The sequence below is a fragment of the Osmia bicornis genome, chromosome 14 (assembly GCF_907164935.1).
Source record: "Osmia bicornis bicornis chromosome 14, iOsmBic2.1, whole genome shotgun sequence".
Classification (NCBI taxonomy): Eukaryota; Metazoa; Arthropoda; class Insecta; order Hymenoptera; family Megachilidae; genus Osmia; species Osmia bicornis.
In genome coordinates this window covers 8,835,610-8,857,413 of record NC_060229.1, presented here as the reverse complement: position 1 = coordinate 8,857,413, position 21,804 = coordinate 8,835,610, and the positions used below count along the sequence as shown (strand labels likewise).

General features: G+C 42.6%; 1 protein-coding gene across 1 annotated transcript; it reads left to right on the top strand.

Moving 5' to 3' along the window:
* The first annotated feature begins 1,792 nt into the window (after positions 1-1,792).
* On the top strand, positions 1,793-7,387 carry LOC123988488. The gene is given in 3 exon segments (XM_046288746.1): positions 1,793-2,032; positions 6,759-7,131; positions 7,134-7,387. Coding segments are annotated over 3 exon segments (867 nt in total).
* The last annotated feature ends 14,417 nt before the right edge of the window (positions 7,388-21,804 follow it).

Below are 21,804 nucleotides of genomic sequence, written 5' to 3'. Positions count from 1 at the left end.
ACCAAAACATATTTTTCAACAAAAAAAAACCGACTTCGAAATGCACTAAAAAGTGTAAATAATTCTATATCATTTATTACCAGTATTCCACAGCTATTAATAAAATCTACTTAATCATTAATAGGATACTAAATACATTTCACCTTTTTCGGAGGCGGCGCAAAATTAAAAACCTTTTCTTCTATAGGAAGATCATAGTTCATGCGTCGGCAACCTGTGACAAATGACCCGTTGACTAATTGAAAGTTACAATATTGAAGGGGAATCAACATACCCATTGCAGATTAACGATACCTGCATTGAGTGTAGACCATACTGAATCTGCGACAGGTGTTACTAGGTGTAGGGACATTTGTAATAACTTGTGTGTTTCTCCTGTATGTACACTCAGTCCCATCGAAGTTGTCGCAGTGAAGCTGGCGCGCTACGCATTCCACGCCGCGGCGGCGTTAGCGCGCCAACTTCACTGCGACAACTTCGATGGACTGAATGTACACCTTGCTTGTTACTTTACGATCATATAATTGTTTCTTTGAAACAAAATAATAGTAATTTCATTGTATCGTGTATCTGTACCATCTCATCATCGGTTAGCACCTATCGTACGTCATATATTTTCTGTCCGCCATTTATATGATCGCAAAGTAAGAAGCAAGCTGTAGAGGGTAATCACACACGTTATTAAAAATCTCCCTAGGACCCAGCGAGCGAGTTAAGGTGTGGTCTGTCGTGAATTGCAGTAGACCTGTACATCAGAAGTGGTAGCAACTTTGATACAATCGTAGAATTAGAAATGTTTCTGCCGTGTGTATAACGTTTCGAATTGTATTTCTACGACTGATGAATTACCAAGTTTGCCATACCGCTGTGGAATTGTTATTAGCAGGATCGTATATTTTTTTTTTTTTATTTTGCGCCGCCTCTGAAAAGGTTGAAATGTATTTAGTATCCTATTTAATGATTAAGTAGATTTTATTAATAGCTGTGGAATACTGGTGTAAATGATATAGAAATTATTTTACACGTTTTAGTGCATTTCGAAGTCGGTTTTTTTTTTGTTGAAAAATATTTTGTTCCGTTCGATGGAACATCTGCACGAGGATTTCAAAAGTTAGTTTATGACGGGACCATTAGGCTGTTTGAGCTAGGACATTTCAAAGTTTTTTCTTTCAATTTAGTTTCTCGATTTCTTCTTTGTATTCGCAATTTAATTTTCTTTTTGTCCTCCAGCCGTTTCCCTGTCATAAACTCGGTTATTCCCGAAGGGTGAATACAGAATGGTCACTTCCGGACGTACGGTTACCTTCTGGTCGACAAATGTTCGCCTGGAGGAAAAACCGCGGTGTTGTCGGACTTTCGGGGTCCTCTCAGTGACATCGGTCTCGCCCCACCCTTTCTAGACGAAGACGCGCCAAGGGCGCTAGAGAGGGTGGGCCCATACCTCAAGGGGGACGCTGATTGGTATTTTTACGCTTTTTTTCGAGTGAGTACCAGTCAGCACTCCCTCCCGACTCCAACGTCTTCGCGGGGGTCAAGTCGAGAGCGTCTCGACACTTACGTTTTAACCAGCGATCGAAAACGTCTTACAATACATTCTTTAAAATTCTCTGGTCTCAATCGTTCGGAGACCCGAATCGAAATAGGCGTTTTATAAACGAAAGTTTAAAAAACCCGCGTCGCGACCATCGGACGAACTCTAAAGGAACGTTGAGACTTAAAACCTCAACGGAGGAAGGAATCCGCGTGGGTGTTCGCGACGAGGCAACGAAACGCGACAGTTGCCAACGTAAATATGGTCCTTCGAGCCGGATTCCACGATCTACGGACAAACAGTGCAATCGTGATCCACAAACAGTGGCTAAAGGATCTGTTGGATACAACAAATTTACAAGGAGCAACTCAGAGGTTTGTGTGGCAGGGGACGAAGGACCAAGGTCCAGAGGAATCAAGCTGGGAGCACATTAATTGGGTCAGCAGCATCCATACCTGCCCAGGACAATTCCAACCAGCGACCGGCATCGCATCAGTCAAGGTAGGTCGTTGAGAATTGCCGATTGTTTCCCTCTTTACTATTTCCTCCTTCACTCGATCTCACTACGTACGTAAATGCCACCAAACGTCAACTCACGAATCCCGATTCACGACCTAACTGCCGACGATTCGACCTAATGAAAACCAACACTAGCGCCGCACGTTCAAAGCGCAAATCACGATTATCAGTAAGTCGCTCGAAACTTATCAGATCAGCAAAGGAGCGCGTTTAAACTCCGCGAACGCATTCGAACGGTTGCGGAAACCAGTTTGAAGGATTCAATGAAATCCAGGACGAGTTAGGGATTATGAAAATTTCGAACAAACGGAAGCGGAACGCGAAGCGGTTACAGAAACAATACGACGACGTAATAGCTACGGCCATTACGCTGTTACAAGAAGCTGAAGCAGTCCGCGATACATGCTGCTTCAACCGCACCGAGAACCGCGAAACGAATCGCCCACATCGGCAAATCTTCAGCCGCGATCGGAGTCTATCTCCCGAAGATCGATTTACCAAAGTTCGATGGTCGACTAGAGAAATGGATCGCGTTCAAGGACGCTTTCCAGACCCATTGATACACGCGCATCCGGGACTGAGCGACATTCAAAAGTTGCATTATCTACGTCTATCATTGTCGTGGCAGGCTGAGTCCGCCATCGAATCCTTCACGATCAGCGAGGATAATTACAGGGCGGCTTGGGACCAGTTGATCGAGACGTACGACAACACGCGCGCGCTCGTCCTCCGACATTCCGCGTTACTTCGCGATGACCCGCGAGCATGACGATACGGCCGAAGCGATTGCGATTTGGTGAATCATATGCAATCCCAGATTCGTTCCTTGCACGCATGGGAAGATCATGGGAGGATATCGCGAATGATTTATTGACCAGCATCGCGATATCGAAAATGGGTCGCGCACGAAAAGAGAATGGGAACAAACACTGTCTGACACAACGATGCCGAAAATCGCGGACATCTTTCGGCCTCTCCGCAACGCGTCCCATCGTTGCAGGAACGAAAAATTCGTCAGCCCCCACATCAGGCTCCGATTTCAAACGCTCATCGGGCTTCATCGACGAATAACGCCGCCATCGAGTCAAACACCCTCGAAGAATCGTCAACGTTTTCGAGACAAAACGCCAACGCTTGCGAAAAAAAACCCCTTATCGCCGCGAACGAATAGACGAAACATTCGTCGCAGCCTCCGGAACAAGCTGCAAGCTTTGCAACTCGGTTCCATCCAGCGTTTCAATGCCAGCACTTTTGGATATGGCGGTGTAAAGACAGATTACAGGCTGCACGTAAGGCCAGCCTTTGTCTCAATTGCCTTCAAACTGACCACGCAACGGAGCTGCAAGGGGGGAAGTGTCGCGTTTGTCATGGGATCACAACACTAAACTCCATCAAGATGCCTGCGCTCTCAAGACGAACATCCGGAAAACATGGCAATGTGCGAAGCCTACCGGACGATCATCATCAAGTCAAACAGGCACCTCCTCGGACTCGGACGAACAAACGAACGGATTATTGGCGACCCGCAATCGTTGAGGTATTGGACAACGACAGGCGACCCTTTCGCTGCCGCACACTGGTCGACACCTGTTCTAACGCCAACTTTATCACGGAGGATCTCGCACAGAAAACTACGTTTGCCATCGACGCGGGCATCCGTGGCAATTCAGCGGCTTAACCAGGTGAATACCGTGGCAAACAAATGGTTTCGACAATCATGAAATCGAGATTGTCAAATTACGAACGAAAGCTCACGTTCTTCACGATCCTCAAATTTCGGACAGGATACCGGACGCACCGATAGACCGGTCGAAACTTGGCGGATCCTGCAAAATATTAAATTGGCAGATCCATATTTCCATCAGCCGGGAAAGGTCGACATGCTAATAGGCACCGGTCCAGCGTTGTCATGTCTCAGCATCGGCCAATACGATCTCTCTGACCGGACGAACGGACGAGACTTGGTCCTCCAGAAGACGCAACCTGGGTTGGATCATCGGCGGGAACGTCCCCAACTGCGACCCACACGCGCGGCTCATAGAACATTTTTCGCGAATTTAGATCTTCAATCTTCAACGATTCTGGGAAGTGGAGGAGGGACCACGCGCGCAACATCCTTCATCCGAAGAACGTGAGTGTGAGGACTATTTCAGTGAAAACAGTTGCAACGTGACGTGAATCCGGACGATACATGGTTTGCGTTACCATTTAACGAAAAGAAGGACAAATTAGGGGAAGCTCGGTCGCGAGCCCTGAATCGTCTTTTCTCCTCGAGCGAAAATTGGAGCGTAACCCCGATTTTGAAAGAACAATATACCGCGGTAATAGACGAATACCTTGTGCTCGGACACATGGCGCAGGTAGAGAAGTTCGACGCGCCTGGCTTCTACCTGCCGCACGATGCCGTTATAAAACTTTCTAGCGCCACAACGAAGGTTCGGGTTGTTTTCGACGGTTCGGCGAAATCTAGCAGCGGTATATCGTTAAACGACGCGTTAATGACCGGCCCTACAATACAAGACGATCTGTTTTCGCTATTGTTAAGATTTCGAACTTACGCATACGTAATCACCGGGGACATTGAGAAAATGTATCGCCAGATTCCTCGTTCGTCCGGAGGACCGCGCATATCAGCGTATTCTATGGAGAGACAAAAACGGCATCGTAAAAACGTACGAAATAAACGTGGTCACATTCGGACTCTCATCGGCTCCATTTTTAGCTATTCGATGCGTACATCAGCTCGCGGACGACGAACAACACGCGTATCCGGAAGCAGCAGTCATTTCTAAGCGAGATATGTACGATGACGATCTTCTTACGGATGCTAACACGGTGCAAGAAGCGAGACGCATCCTAAACGCGAATTAGCGAGATGGCTCAAGGGAGGAGGGCTCAGTATCGTCAGTGGGCCTCTAACCGAACCTGACCTTCTCAAGGGACCCAGCGAAGGACCAGATCCATCCGAAGATCCTGGGTGACGCCGCCGTGATGAAGAGTTAGGGCTATGCTGGACCGCGAGAAACGACACCATCCGGTAACGGTCGAAATTCCAGTAAACGATAAGATCAGCAAGCGTACCATTCTGTCAACCAATCGCTACATATTCGGCCCCTAGGACTTCTTGGACCCGTCACAAATCACCGCCAAGCTCCTAATGCAGCGGCTTCTTGGCAATTAAAGGTTGACTGGAAACGAATCGCTTCCCGCCAGGCCTCCACACCGAATGGGTCACATACGCGACAAATTAACAAGCGCTCCACCACATGGAGTGCAATCGTCACGTGACATCGCATCGAGCTCCCGGATTTTGTGATTCCAGCGAGCGCGCATACGGAGCTGTCTATACGTACGCACAATAGACAAGATGGAACCTATCGAAAACCCATCTACTTTGCGCAAAATCCGGGTCGCCCCGTTAAAAACAATCACGCTCGCGCGTTTGGAATGTGTGGTGCCGCACTTTAGCATCTTTGTACGCGCCGTTCGGCGTGCAATTTCGTGCGATATCCAGGAGGTTTTCTTTATGGACCGATTCACCATAGTCCTCATATGGATCCAATAAACAACCTTGCATGCTAAAAACGTTCGTGGCCAATCGCGTGGCCGACATACAGGACAAACCACCATAAAATGTGGCGACACGTCAAATCAGAACACAATCCGGCTGATTTGATCTCGCGAGGAGTCATGCCTGCGCAATTTCACTATAACGCGGTTCTGGTTCCACGGTCCGAACTGGCTCGTAACCCATCAAGCAAGGTGGCCAGAATCAAAACTTACTTTCGCAAGTTAGGTGCCCGAATTAAAGGGGTTACGTGTCTCGTGAACCTCAATCGTTCGGAGCGACGCATTAAAAGACTTACGCGAATCGTCGCGTATTGCTCCGTTTCCGTCATCGCACCGTTGGACCTCTGACCGTCGAAGAGATTCAAGAGGCAGGGCTGCGCATCGTCAAGCTAGTCCAAGCAACTTGGTTGAAAAGGATATAAGGACCTCGAGACGGTAAAATGCATCCGAAGAGCCAACTTCGGTCGCTTATCATTTCCTCGATGGCAGGGGTATACGTGTTGGAGGACGCCTGCAACACTCGAGGTATCGTTCTCCCAAAAACCCCCTTTTTGTTGCCGAAGGGGAACCATGTGACCGACCTCATTATACGCGATGCTCACATTCAAAATCACACGCAGGTTGTAACGACAACACTTTATGATGTGCGACACAATGTATTGGCCTATCGATGGGAACAAATACAACGACGGAAGATTATTCGGCGCTGCGTCAGGTGCTTTCGGGTCAAACCACCTGCCGTCAACTACATCATGGGCAATCTACCAGCGGCGCGTGTTCACCGCAAACCGGCCTTTCTATACCTGCGGCGTAGACTATTGTGGGCCCTTCTACGTAAAGGAACGGCGCTATCGGAACCGAGCTCGCATAAAGGTTTACGTGGCAATTTTTACCTGCTTTGCGACCTAAGGCAGTGCATCTCGAAGTAGTGACCGACTTAACTACCGAGGCATTCATCGCGGCCATCAAACGGTTTATTGCACGGCGCGGACTTTGTCGACACATATATTCCGACAACGGAACAAATTTTGTTGGCGCAGATAATGAACTGACGGCGCTATACATCGGTCATTATCAAAGAACGAACAAGTGCAGAGATTCGTGACGGACAAAGCGATCTCGTGGCACTTCATTCCAGCGTTATCTCCTCATTTCGGACGGTTTATGGGAAGCCGCCGTGAAATCATTTAAGCACCTCTTCAAACGGGTGGCAGGCGAAGAATTGTTCACCCTCGAACAATTTAATACGTTAGTAATCGAGATCGAGGCAATACTAAATTCACGCCCCCTCACTCCTCTCTCTACAGACCCAAACGACCCATTAGCGCTGACTCCTGGGCATTTCCTTATCGGTAATTCCTTGACGAGCATTACTGAGACTGATTTCAGTGAAACACCAACCAATCGGCTGTCCACCTGGCAGCATATACAGAAGGTCAAACAGCATTTCTGTACCAGGTGGCACAAAGAGTACGTGAACCACCTGAATTTACGACACAAGTGGACATCCGGGGCCACCACATCCAAGAAGGGACCATAGTGGTGCTGAGGGAGGATCATCTTCCGCCGCTGGCCTGGCAGCTCGGCCGAGTGGAGACCACTCATCCCGGAACGGACGGGATCATTCGAGCCGTTACAGTTCGAACCAGCCACGGAACATACCGACGGAATGTGAAGAAGATGGAACCTCTTCCAATCGAAGAAGAGGACCCTCCGTCTACGCCCGATCGAGTTTCGTCAGCGGATCAAGAGCATTTCACATCTTGATAGACATGGTCTCTCAACGGGGGGAGCATGTTCCGTTCGACGGAACATCTGCACGATGATTTCGAAAGTTAGTTTATGACGGGACCATTAGGTTGTTTGAGCTAGGACATTTCAAGGTTTTTTCTTTCAATTTAGTTTCTCGATTTCTTCTTTGTATTCGCAATTTAATTTTCTTTTTGTCCTCCAGTCGTCTCCCTGTCATAAACTCGGTTATTCCGAAGGGCGAATACAGAATGGTCACTTCCGGACGTACGGTACCTTCTGGTCGACAAATGTTCGCCTGGAGGAAAAACCGCGGTGTTGTCGGACTTTCGGGGTCCTCTCAGTGACATCGGTCTCGCCCCACCCTTTCTAGACGAAGACGCGCCAAGGGCGCTAGAGAGGGTGGGCCCATACCTCAAGGGGGACGCTGATTGGTATTTTTACACTTTTTCGGAGGAGTACCAGTCAGCACTCCCCTCCCGACTCCAACGTCTTCGCGGGGGTCAAGTCGAGAGCGTTTCGACACTTACGTTTTAACCAGCGAGCTGTTGCTGCAGCAACGCAAACCTCCCCTGTCCCGTTCCTGCTGCGTGTTCGCACTTGTGCTGCAGCTGTTGGCTGCATCTGCAGCAAACGCGTTCATAATTTTCGCTTCTCTGAAAGAAAAAGGAGGATGTAACATGCATGTTTTCGAATCATGCAGTATATAACCTTTTTCACTGAAGTTTGAATTAAACTTCCGTTCATTTGTTTTCAACGATGTCTTTCATATTTCTGTGAACAAAAAGACGTTCATAAATAAAAAGAAAATAATCCGTTCGCATTGTGGATGAAGTTCGGAAAAGTAATCACCCCTATTCTTTAAAATTCAGTAATGTACGTCTTTTATACGCTGATGACGAATATTGTAGACAATGGTATCGAACTGTGTTTACGAGCTGTTAACGGTTACATGTAAGTTTTGACTATATGATATTGAATGAATGTGATAGTGAAATTTGGCGACAACTTGATTTTCATTGTAAATGAAAGAATTAAATTTGTTTTACGTTATCTCATTGACTACAAGTGTGAACATCCTACAAGAAGAATGAACAAGAGAAATTTAATAATTAATATTTATTAATATATTTATTCATTTTTTTTTTCGTTTTTATATAATTACCAAATTCGTTTTATTTATTTTTGTACTACATTGATTTCAATAATTAATTTATATTTAATAACTAACAGAATCTTTATATTATTAATATTTACGTTTAACAAAAATTTATATACTTCAGAATATACGTCGATAATTCTACCGCGTCGATAAAAGATTCGACACAGCGCGCGAAATAAATAGGAAAGACAGCAATAGCGAATAGAAAGAGATAGGAACAAGCGCAGAGTAGAAAGAGACGGCAATAGCGCGTAGACAGAGATAGCGATACGCACGGAAGTCACGTACGCGCAGGTCAAAGTCCGAACACTTCCGGTATCGAAAACACAGGTAGAAAAACTGCTACGTCAACAGTTCTCCGGTATAAATACGAGCGTGCCGCGCAAAGAATTTTCACTTCGATTCTGATCGTAGTCCGAGACGGGTCTATGATACGATTTATATAGAATTCAGTAATCTTAGACTCTTTTGTCGGCAAAGCGGCAAAGGTTCCGCGTCAGACCCGGGGCGCTCAACTATCGGTTCGCAGCGGTTCTCCTACGTGTCAGGTTCGCACCCAAGCTTAACGAGCGAGCGAAAGCCGAGCTCCTTGGATGCGGCCTATCAGTACACTGGCTCTAGAGCGACGATACCGTTTTGCAGAGTTCGCTACCAAGCTTAACGAGCGAGCGAAAGCAGAAGCTCCTGGATGCGGCCTGTTCATTGACGGCTAAGTTGCCCAGAAACCGAACTGCGGCCGAACGAGCCAACTCCTACAGCGTCGGAACGGATCTTGGCCAATTTCCCGACAATTCATTCAAATCATTATAATTATATTAAATTATATTAATTATATTAAATTATATTAAATTATAAATTCAAGTTTTATATCGTATCTAGAACCGCGTTCACTAATCAATTTATTACTCTGTATTTTTATTTTTAGGTTGAATTATTTTGTATAATCTAATTTCTTTTATTGTATTCCAATTGAGGCACAAACACGATTGTTAGTTTCTTTGTATTTTTCAATCCAGGGTGTACTCATTGTACCATTACTAATACCATTATTTTCTTTTGTATTTCAAAAACAGGGCGCAACATTGTTAATTAAACTACATTAATTCAATTCAATATTTAATTACTTCAATTCATTATTTAAATTCAATATTAATCACATTATTTAATTACGTTCAAGATTCTTTTATATTACTTACCTACTTTCTTTTTTTTATTTTTATATTATACACAAGACACCACATTTAATTTCTTGAATAAACACTCACATATTATCATTTTGAGAAAGGAATCTAGCGTTGGATTTTACTCCTTTACCGCGTGCCACCCGAACCTATAATCCCTTCTTATAATTAATACATAATATATATATATATATCATAAAATACGAGTCGCCTTCTCATAGGGAACCGCTCTCCCTACGCGTCGGTGCAGTAGCGTGCTCGCGAATAATTCCGGGACGTTACAAGTGGTTCTGAGAAACGGAAGCAGTACTGCCGCAAATAGCAAATCATAATATCCTGAAGTAATTGAATAAACGGATGTACGTTTATCTTGTCGCAGTCGCCGCCACAAGAATTTGAACTATAATGTTGTTAAAGAATGTAATTATTTTTCGCGTTAAACGGTGCCGGCCGCCTTACGATGGTCCATAAGTCGCCAATTTTTCGCTTACGATATTCGTAATCGGTGTCTGAACAAACCTAAGATACATATTTTTTTTAAATCCAAAAAAGGGGGGGTGAGTGGTTTCCGAACTATACCCACCAAACCACGAACGATTAACGATGAAATTAATATGTTCAGTATAATATATATTATATAAAGAAATGAAATAGTGCTTGTTATTTGGTACTTACGTCTGAACAGCAGCTCGTTCGGATTGAAAATGAACAAAATCTATGTCTTCTAAAGGAAGACAGTTGGTGGGGCACATTCCATGATCGCATACACAAACAATTTTCGCTGTTGCGTCGTATAGATGCACAAATATCATCTAGACCGTACATTATTTGAAGTTTGCCGACTGCTTCGAACGTAAAGAAGGACAGCGATTGAAAAAGAGGACGGAGCGAAAACATCGACTGTATGTCTGTCGAACAATACTAATGCAACGGACGAAAATTTTTTATTTATAATGTTTTTTGGTTTAAAAGTGTTATCAACAGATTTGGGATATTTTCTGATGAACATAAGAGCCCAAACCTGAAGTAAATCGGACTCGTTTTTTTATTAATCAGTTTCAATTGATGAGGTCAATCATTACTAGGCAATGAAAGTCAAATTAAACCGATTTATGTCGTGTTGGTACTCATTTTAATCGGAATTACCTGAACAATCCATTCATACTATTTTTTGGAATATAAGACAAAAATTATTGTAAATGTAATGTTCTTTACTGGATGGTGATTTGTTTTACTCGCGGCATCCCTTTGGAATGCATCTATCCCGTTTTCTCGCGTAATACATATTCTCTTTCCTTTTTTATGACGGATTCGAAGCTCTGCTGGGTTCCAGGAAATTGGCAGTAGGGGAATGTCACGCAATTTTATCGGCCAGCGTAGGGGAAATGGGGGATCCGTTGCACACACCGCTGTTTTCTTAATTTTTTACACGAGCCAAGTGAGCAGATGTAGGTGTTTCGACCAATAATATATTACGGTTGCAAGTCGTGCGAGCAAAGGCGGGGCACGACCAATCCTACCCAAATTTTTGGCGACGGGCAAGTTACGATCGGCGAACAGCAGTCAGTTTCAATTAATACCTTGCAACGCTGCTTTCTATTGAATTTTTGTTCAATATATTGTGTTGTGAGGTAAATTGTAACAATTATTATTGCAATTTTAATTTTATTTTTTTTAAAATTTATTTTTTGTAATAATTTATAAATAAAGAAGAGGGTCCAATTTTGCTTTCAGTAAGTAATTGTATTTGAAAACAAACGGACCAAGTCTCCTTTAAGCGACTTATTTGTAAAAGAAGTGTGCTTGAAGCGACGAATTGTTAAAAGAAGTCTGCTATAAGCGAGCATAAAAGAAGTCTGCTTTAAGCAACTGATTGTTAAAACAAGTCTGCTATAAGCGACTGATTGATAAAATAAGTCAGCTTGAAACGACTTATTTATAAAAGAAGTCTGCTTTCAGCGACTGATTGTTAAAACAAGTCTGCTTTAAGCGACTGATCGATAAAACAAGTCTGCTGTACGCGACTGATTGATAAAACAGGTCTGCTTTAAGCGACTGATTGTGAAAATAATAAAAAAAGCGCGGCAAATCCTTTTTTTAATCCTTCATCTTCACTGAAACTAGGTACGTCTGATATATGAAAGTATGGGTAGACGTACAGAAAGTGCATCCCGTATGAGACAGAGTCGTGCAAATGAATCAGATGATGCCAAACAATTATGTCTTTCTAAAAAACGTAAAAGAACCGCAGAGGCACGGCGTCAAGAAAGTATTGATGAACGCCATGCGAGATTGTCTCCACAGCGGAAATATGCTGTTTCGAAATTATCGCGCGAAACGGTCACTGAGAAAAAACGTCGGCTAAGCAAAATTTCTCATCGTTTAAAGAACAAATCTGCCGAGCAACGATCACGTCATATCGGATTAATCCGCCGGCGTGTAGCGAACGAATCTGCCGAGGAACGATCACGCCGTTTCGTATTAATCCGCAGACGTTTAGCGAACGAATCTGCGGAGGAACGATCACGCCGATTCCGATTAATCCGTAGGCGTTTAGCTAACGAATCTGCCGAGGAACGATCACGCCGTTTACGATTAATCCGCAGGCGTTTAGCGAATGAATCTGCGGAGGCACGATCACGCCGTTTGCGATTAATCCGCAGACGTTTAGCGAACGAATCTGCCGAGGCACGATCACGCCGATTCCGATTAATCCGTAGGCGTTTAGTTAACGAATCTGCCGAGGAACGATCACGCCGTTTACGATTAATCCGCAGACGTTTAGCGAACGAATCTACTGAGGAACATTCTCAACGTCTAATGGTTATGAGAAATCGTACGCGAGAAGTACTACGAAATGAACGTACCGAATCCCGAAATACGCGTTTAAGGAATATGCGTGAAGTAGCGAAAATCGAAGAAAAGAACTTCTCCTTCAGGTAGACAACTTTAAATGTACTATTAATATTTTTGCTGATGTACCATGTGCAGTGTGTTACAAGACTTTATATCCGCAGCAACGTAACGCTTTGCACACGCAGCCTTTGTCTGGTCTAATTCCTGCAAAACTAATACAATCGGAGAAGATAACAACATGTTCTCGTTGCCTACATAATCTTAAAAAAAAAAGTTCGATCTAAGGCATTCTGGCATAAAATGGAACTAATGGCTGTACCTCAGGAGATAGCAGATTTATCGGAAATCGAGAAACAAATGTTGTGCAGAATAGTACCGTTTCTTAAAATCATGAAAATTCAAAATCGCTTCAGTCAGGATTGGTGCAAAGGTCAGGTAGTTCTATTTGCCCGCGATGTGTTTGAAGTAGCCGAGCAACTTCCACTTAGATTAAACGAAACGGTATAATGATTGTAGTGGAAAGCATCGAAAATTTGGAGCGACAAAGACAATTTGAAATAGACGTTGGCAAACTTCGAGTAGCTTTACAATGGCTATTACAAAATAATGCTTTGTACAAAGATGTGCGACCATGTTTTTCTAACATTACCAATAACATTTTGGAAATAGCTGATGTCGTTAAAGAGCCTTGTATTATACGAAACGAAATGGAAGTTGCAGAAAGAAATACTGATTCAAACAGTAGATTTGTGAATGTTGGACCGAATGTAGCTATTTTACGAGGGTCGTGCCATCAAGCTAGCGATCGCTTCAGTATTGAATCTCGCGGTAAGCAATGTACTGGCATAGCTGCAGTTGCTTGTGTTGCGTTTCATTTGCTCGACCCTAGTACGTGGTGTACTAGTGATGTCGATTATGTACTTTTAGTAGGAGATACATATTACCGTGATTGCATTGAAGCGCGAAGTAATCCTGACCTCAGAGAAGTCAATGTCGACTATTTAGCCGTTACCGAATTATTGCCAAACATATCGTTTAATAACAACAGAGTCAATATTAACATTGGTTATGAAATGGCTGTAAATGGTCATATTGATATTGATAATGGCGATGAAGGATTTCCAAATTTAAAGAACGCTTTGATTACGTTTTTCCAACAGTATACGTACGGAATTCTTACTGCCAATTTTACATCAATAGCTGTATCATGCGGTAACCAGTCGGAAACTACGTACTATTGGTTGTTTGATTCCCATGCAAGAGGTCCAAAAGGATATAAAGCATCGTCACGGGGCGTCTCATGCTGTATGAAATGTACTAATATTGATGATTTCCACATCATTTTGCGTCGTAATTTATATGCTAAAGGAGGCAATAGCAATGTGCTAAATATCTGTTCACTAACACTTGTAAGAATAGCACCCGAAAGGAATAGATCTGCTGAAATACAAAGGATACAACAACCATCTGTTGCGACCGCTCGTAGAGAATCCGGCGGAACAGAAATTATTTTCGCCACAAGCATGTTACGTTCGACTGACGAAGATGTTCCCAACATCGACAGTATCGTCTCTGTCAGTAATAATAATAATAACGCAGAAAATGACTCGATAAACCTTGCGAATATACATAGAAAAACAGTGCCTCCTCTGAACCTAGAAAGGGAGAGAAGGATGGAAGAACTGTGTTGGTTCTTCCTGTTTCCGGATGGTAAAAATGGATTCGGAGAGCATCGAGACATCTCAATTACACCACTGGATTACTTCCAAGCGCGTATTCTGAGCAATGACAAACAATTCCAACGAACAGATTATTTGTTCTTCGCATTATCTGTTGTTGAATACTACCGCGCAAAAGCTAGCGTTTCAGTATCACGTAGAATGCGCCAAGGGGAACATACTCCATAGGGATTAGTAGATAATATGCACCTCACGATGAGAAACATAAGAGGATCGGCATCATACTGGAAACGGTGCTGTTCGGAATTAATCGCCATGGTCCGAAGTCTTGGACCGCCCACATGGTTTGCTACGTTCTCTTGCAATGATCTAAATTGGCCAGATATGTTGAAAGCATTACTACTATCCGATGGTCGCCCCATTACCGAATTTGAAAACCTAACTTTTGCAGATCGACTAAAGTTGGTTCAGAGATACCCTGTAGTTATTGCAAGACAATTTACGTTACGTGTAAACGCGTTAATGCAGTATTTAAGAAACTCCGATTGCTTAGGTGGCGTTGTTATCGATTTTTGGCATAGAATAGAATTTCAGAACAGGGGAAGTCCACATTTGCACATGCTTGTTTGGTGTGCAAACGTACCTGATTTCCTTACCACGAAGGCCGCAACGTTATGAGAAAGTTGTATCTTGTTCATTGGAAGCAGAAAATGAAGATATGAGGGACATAGTTCAAAAGGTCCAAATTCATAAACATTCTGCTACATGTTACAAAGATCGTAATAATCGTTGTTGTCGTTTTGGATTCCCGAGACCGATAAGTGAAAGAACGATAGTGCTTAGGTCCAGATGACACAGTTGCGAATAATGGACGTTTCTGCGTACTTAAGAGAACAGGAAATGAAATTATGGTGATAATTACAACCCAACTCTTTTAAAGCTTTGGGAAGCAAACATGGATATTCAACCATGCGGAAATGTTACAGCTGTCGTATATTATATTGCTAAATACACAAGTAAATGCGAGCCGCAGGGACACAGGAAATACTATTAAAGAAGCCATTTTACGAGCGAAACGCCGGAGCGGTACCATCCGTGATCAACTATTTTCGGTATCTATGGCATTCTGTCTCAATGGCGTCGCCGCCCGTCAATATTAGGGAAAACTCTGCATTCCATGTTCTCCTTGCCTATTGAAAAAGGTACTGCAATGACGTATCGGCGACTGACAGGACAAAGAACTCGAACAGGAGAGACGAAAGTGCGTCATACAAGGTGGTTGATTATTACGAGATATCAATAAGATCTTATGAAGAATTTGCGAATAGTTCATGTAGGATTGCAAGAATTGAAAAGCAATGATAAACGATTTGGCGGCGTAAATGTACTTCTCTTCGGCGATATCATGCAGTTGCCCCCAGTAAAAAGACACTGGTGTTTTGAACAGCCACATTGGTGTAACTGCAGAAATTAATTTATGTCACCAATTTTCATTCTGCGAACTCACCATTAATATGCGACAAAGAGATGACGTTGAGTTTATCGACTTACTGAATAACCTTCGGTTTGGAGAAGTGACAACTTCTCAACTACAAATACTATGCGAACGAAGAAGAGTTCCCCTAACCGGAGAGTTCGAGGATGGTGCAGCAGTAAGAATATTCCCAACGATAAAATTAGTGGATGAATATAACACAAAATGACAGATGACTTAGCAAAATCACGTCGAATGTACGTCATTGATTCAATAGACGAGTTCCGTGAGGCAGCTACATATGGAAAAAGGCCACCAGAAAATGTCATACCTGTAAATGTAAATATTGTGGCGGACTGTTACATACAATAACATTAACTGAGGGATCTCGAATTATGCTGGCGACGAAACCTATCAATTTCTGATGGTTTGATAAACGGCGCAATGGGAATAGTAAAGAAATTTACATGACCGGCACTTCGAAGAGATCAACTAGAACAGGGAGAATTGCCGGATTCAGTACTTATAAAATTTGACGACGAATCCATTGGAAATAGATTCAAAGATATTGATGGTAACATTCCTATATCTCCAGTTTTAGCAACGTTTCAAGCGACAAAAGGATTTGGAGACGTCGAGCGCAGAATGTTACCACTTATTCTGAGTTGGGCAGTAACGGTGTACAAATTACAAGGGACTACATTGAACAAAGCTGTAATTGATCTTGGCAAAAAGAATTTTGCAAAAGGCCAAATTTACGTTGCACTTAGTCGTGTAAAAAATTAGATGGTCTAGTTTTATCTGATTTAGCACCAAACAAAGTCCTCGTTAAACCTCATGACGAGAGAGCACTCGCAGAAATACAAAGATTACGACAGTTGCTTTTGCGAAGAAACAGTCCAAATCAGCTTCCAGCGCCTGATTAGTGTGAAAAAGCAAGCCAAGCCTTTTTTTCTTTGTTTTATTATTAGCGACCAAGTTAGTAAAGAAACTGACGAAGTTTACTTGCATGGGACAAGTTTCAAAAATCGCGGCGCTCGCTACCATTCCTCGCAGAATAACCGTAAAGAATATGTTTTGTTTTCAATAACGATAGTTATTAACAATAAGAAGTTACATACATTTTGTAAATGAAATTATGGTGGAAAGATGTACGAGATGTGAAAAGTTTCATCGCAATCGATGTATTCTTTATAGAGTAGCGGTATAGAATCCGATATTGCAATAACAATAGTTATTATTATTATATGTCTATGCATACTGGATTTCGATCGACGCGATATGTGTATAGAAACAGTAGAGAATGGGCGACTGCATGCTGACTCATACACCAGTAGAAACACGTAGGCATACGTAGAATTCAATGTAGTAGTAACAATAGTTTTTCACGAATATCTCGGTAACTAAAACTTTCCGTTAATTATGCATAATGAAAAAGTTGTTCAGAATCATGTCCCCCGACAACATATTAAAAGGTCATTGAAATCGTCCAATCTTGACATTAAAAACTGCCTGTATTTTACAATAACAATGAAAAACTGAAAAATTTTTTTTCAATGGGACCAACCGGAAGACACACCCTACAAGATGTAAAAGGTTTCGTTCCGATTGGTATATCCATCTCGGAGTAATCGGTGAACACACAAAAAAAAAGAAAAAAAAAATACATACTGATTGAATTGAGTAACCTCCTCCTTTTCGAAGTCGGTTAAAAAGTATAAATGTCATACTTACGGCTGTCATACATTGTACTCTTCCTGTGCAAAGTAAGGAAAGTAGCTGCAAGTATAAATTATTATGAGAGTGTGACTCTTCACAGAGTGTGGGTCTCTACCCACCACCACCCCCGTCATAGAGGGTCCTCGGTTAACCTTTACCAAAAGGTGGGGACGTAAATCCGGATGGATCATATGTCATTGGAAAGCCCTTGACGAGAGGAACACATGGTGTGGGTGGGAGGTCCTAAATATGTGACCTTGACCTGGTAGAGGTCAAATATATATATTGAGTTTACTCAAAAGCTCGACGTTAAATCCGGATGGGTGATATGTCATTGGGAAGCCCTTGATGAGAGGAACACAATGGTGTGGGTGGGAGGTCTTAAATATGTGATCTTGATCCGCTAGAGGTCAAAAACTAAAATGCCCCAAAACATATAAATTCATTAACTTTTTTTTTCCTTATTTAACGAGGCGAAATCTTCGAAAAAGACACCCTAACCCAACCTAACCTAACTAAATATGGCGGTGACGGAGCTGTATCTGCGGTGGTTGCGCGTTACACAGCAACATTCGCTTTCTTATCATAATCCACCGTCAGGAGCGGAGTCTAACCTGGACGAAAACCCTCTCGCACAACAAAATTAACATAATTTTAGTTTTGACCTCTAGCGTTTCAAGGTCACATATTTAAGACCTCCCATCCACATCATTGTGTTCCTCTCGTCAAGGCTTTCCAATGACTATGACCCATCCGGATTTACGTTGAGCTTTTGAGTAAACTCAATATACATATTTGACCCCTGCCGGGTTAAGGTCACATATTAAGACCTCGCACCCACACCATTGTGTTCCTTTCGTCAAGGGCTTTTCAATGATATGACGCATCCGAATTTGCGTCCCACCTTTTGGAAAAGTCCAACCCGGTCCTCTCCACTCTCAGTATTTATCTTTTAGATACCTTCGTATTTACATTTTGGAACAGTATTCGACAGCTCTTCATATCCGCTGCACACACACCGGTGTATTGGCATTGCATTTTTTTGGTAACAGCTCTTCATATCCGCTGCACACACGCCGGTGTATTCGTATTGCATGGTGTACTTTACTCTGTACTCGTTCATGGTCCTCCTGTCTTTATGTTCGGAGGTTCTCTAATCGGCTGGTGTCGATTGAATCTACTATCTATGATTTCTGGCAACATGCAGTCCTTATAAAACTTCTTCATTTTTCCTGCATCTCTGTTGCCCAGAATGTATCATTTCTTGGTACTTTGACAATTTTCATTCCTTTCGGCGTCCATAAACAGAACAGAGCACACTGTCTATTCGTTATGTGCAACTGTCCTTGCACTTGATAATAGTAGTGATGAATTTTATTCATTTTCATCACCCCGGAAAATACGCCGTATTGCAGGAAGTTGCTCTATTGCTTCAGCAATTTGACTTTGACTATGGTATCATCGTCTATGATGCCGTCAGGAGTTGCACCTAAGTAAGGCACACGGCATCGATGAAGAGGCCACATGGTAGAATATGAATTCCCTAATTCGTCTTCTAATTGCCTCAAGGGCGTTTGCCTCGTTCTCTCTTCCGTATTCGAGGGAACGTAAATTCGGTATTTGCGGATACATTATACTCTTCAAAGTATTTGCCCGCAGTGTATCTTTTCGTAATCTGCATATCTTGCCGAAATTTGATGCGGTTAATAATTTTCTCCTGTAAGCTATCCACTTTTCGCTTTTCGCTTGATCACAGTTTCCGCTTCGATCGTGTGCCGCTCGTCTGCCACTCATGGAGTATACCCATGTGCCTTTCATACTCGGAAGAGTATACAGTCTCTTCCATATCTGGTTTTGCTGCACGGGGCCGTAATCCTGGTCGTACGATTGTTTCTGATTTCTGAAGGAGGATGCTTTCGCTTCTTTTTATATTTCGATGCTATTTCTGCTGTACGCTTCCGACGTTCTTCCATCTTTCTTGCGATGGTTGTCGGCTCTTTATTCATTGCCATACTCAGTTGCTAAAGATCTCTTTACTGTTAAATTGGACGAGAGCAGCGGAGACTCTACCCTGATATGAAGCCTCTTCGTCCAAAGTTTATCCTTTTTCCTCCGATGAATTTAGCAATTATATTATTAAAGCTTTCTACAGCATTATTATTTAAAGCGTACAACAAACTTCAGCTTGAACGAAGAGTGGCTGCATCGCTTCTTCAATGCTTTGATATATACCACCTTGCTTCAATCGTGGAACATAATTTACTCTGTTCGGATCAGAATATTTGTTGCAGAAATATGCTAACTTCTGACACTCCTTGTGTTCACCGAAAACATGACTCGGTACATTTTTCATTCCTCCTTCAAATTTTTTATTTGATCGACTAGTCTGATTTTTTCTTTGAACCGGTATTCTGCAGCTTTCTTTATTCCAGTACGCAGCAGCAGAGCATTGTCCTTTACGACAGCTTTTAGCTCTTTGTAGCGGCCTTTTGCTACGATGTCGTTTATTTTCCAACTGAAATTCCGTAGCAGGTGATTGGTGCATTCTATTTTCCGGATATGCACCATATAATCTTTATATGGGTCATTGTCCAATATTTCTTGTACACGCTGCTATCGCCATCGGCAACTAATATAGAATATACTAGGCCGTGCATTCTATGCTGCATTTGAATCCTTCGACGATAGTAGCACTTTCCATACCGGTTGAACTTTGCTAACGGCCCTAGTTTTGAAACAGCGATGTTCGCAGCGCTGCTTTTTTCTTTTTGCTGCTGTTTGGCAAATCATACAAAATTTATTTTTAACGCTGATATACAGCACTTTTTTCGTATGATATCCCATGATGGCTCCTACGCCAGAAAGAGAATTGTAGTCTCCTCCGCGGTACGATCTTCTCATCCAGCTGCCATCTGCGCAACTGGAATCCACGTATATTATAGCCTGCAGTACATCGCTTCTTGCAATAGCCAATTCTCTTTCTTCTTTTCCAGCTTCTTCTTCATTTCTTGGTGTGCAGCCACTTCGAAACCATCGATTATGTCATCCTCACATTTTCTCGTACATGCTTTTTGTCATGCAAGACATGTTCACGGCCAGAGAGTAATTCCTCCAGTTGATTATATCCGCCGCCCGTAACCATTGTTGCAGAAACAGCGGCATGGTTAATATCCTAGTGCCATCATTCTTTGAAGACATGGAATTTGTCCTACGTAAGCCATATTTTTGACATCCAATTATTTCGAAATGTTCAATGTCACAGCCAAGAGGTGAATGATTTGCAAGATTTTTTATTTCTTCGAATATAATATGCAAAATCAGCAAAATCTATTCCTTCCGAAATTGGTTCTTTTGGCTGTTGTGGTTCGACTTTCTCTACCAACCCAATTTATTTCTTCGTCTTCATCGGTGGTATTCAATTGATCTTCTCCTGTATAGAAATCTTCTTCTTGTACAATTTCTTCGATACTTTCCATTTCTTCAACATTTTCTATGTTTTCTTCATATAATCTCTCCGTAAGAAAATCATCTGCGGCAGATGTACTTGCGATTGTTTCTTCGGAGATACCTGCACAGGTACCTGCTTCTGCCGCGGTACCTTCGCTTACCGTGAGGCATGCTGCCTTTTTCAATTATTGCCTGCAAGGAAAGTGTTAGTAATCAGTAGTGTTGCCTCGAAATAAGCAACTCGTTCGGGGTCGAACAGTTGTTTATTACGGAGCAGGTGGTGCTACACCGTTTGACTTTGTTCTCCGAAACGGGAACGATCGAAAAAACACGAGAAACGAGTGACAGATCGGAGGTAGCGGCAAACCATAAAGTGATCGGCCGAGCAGCGATGTTATTTTTTGAAAAGAGATAGAATATAACATATAACATCATTTTGGCACTAATTATAAGCGCTTTCGAATGAACGTAGAATCACACGAATGAAACACATCAGAATCGCTAATGCCAGAATGAGAAAGGATTATATATATTGTAGATAATAATTAGACCTAAATTCAGATTCTTGTTATAAATTTTAATTACAATTTGATTTTACAAGAATTGCTACTGTGGGAACTGTTTGGTTTGCCACTCGCTCTAAATCTGATCGCTCTGTCTTTTGTAATTGCCGGTTGATACACACGCTTCTCTCTCATTCTCCCACTCATTCTCTCCTCGCTCTTTCCTCATCCAATCTATCATTCGCTCTGTTTGAATTGTGATCACTCATTCAGTGTTTCATATTCGCGCACGTTCTCTCTCTCTCTCTCCCTCTCTCTCGGGCTGAAGTCTCGGTTCGATAACGATACAGTAAAACCGGGATATATGCAACAGATTATTAGGACCCAAGCATTTCGTTTATAGAATCGAGATGT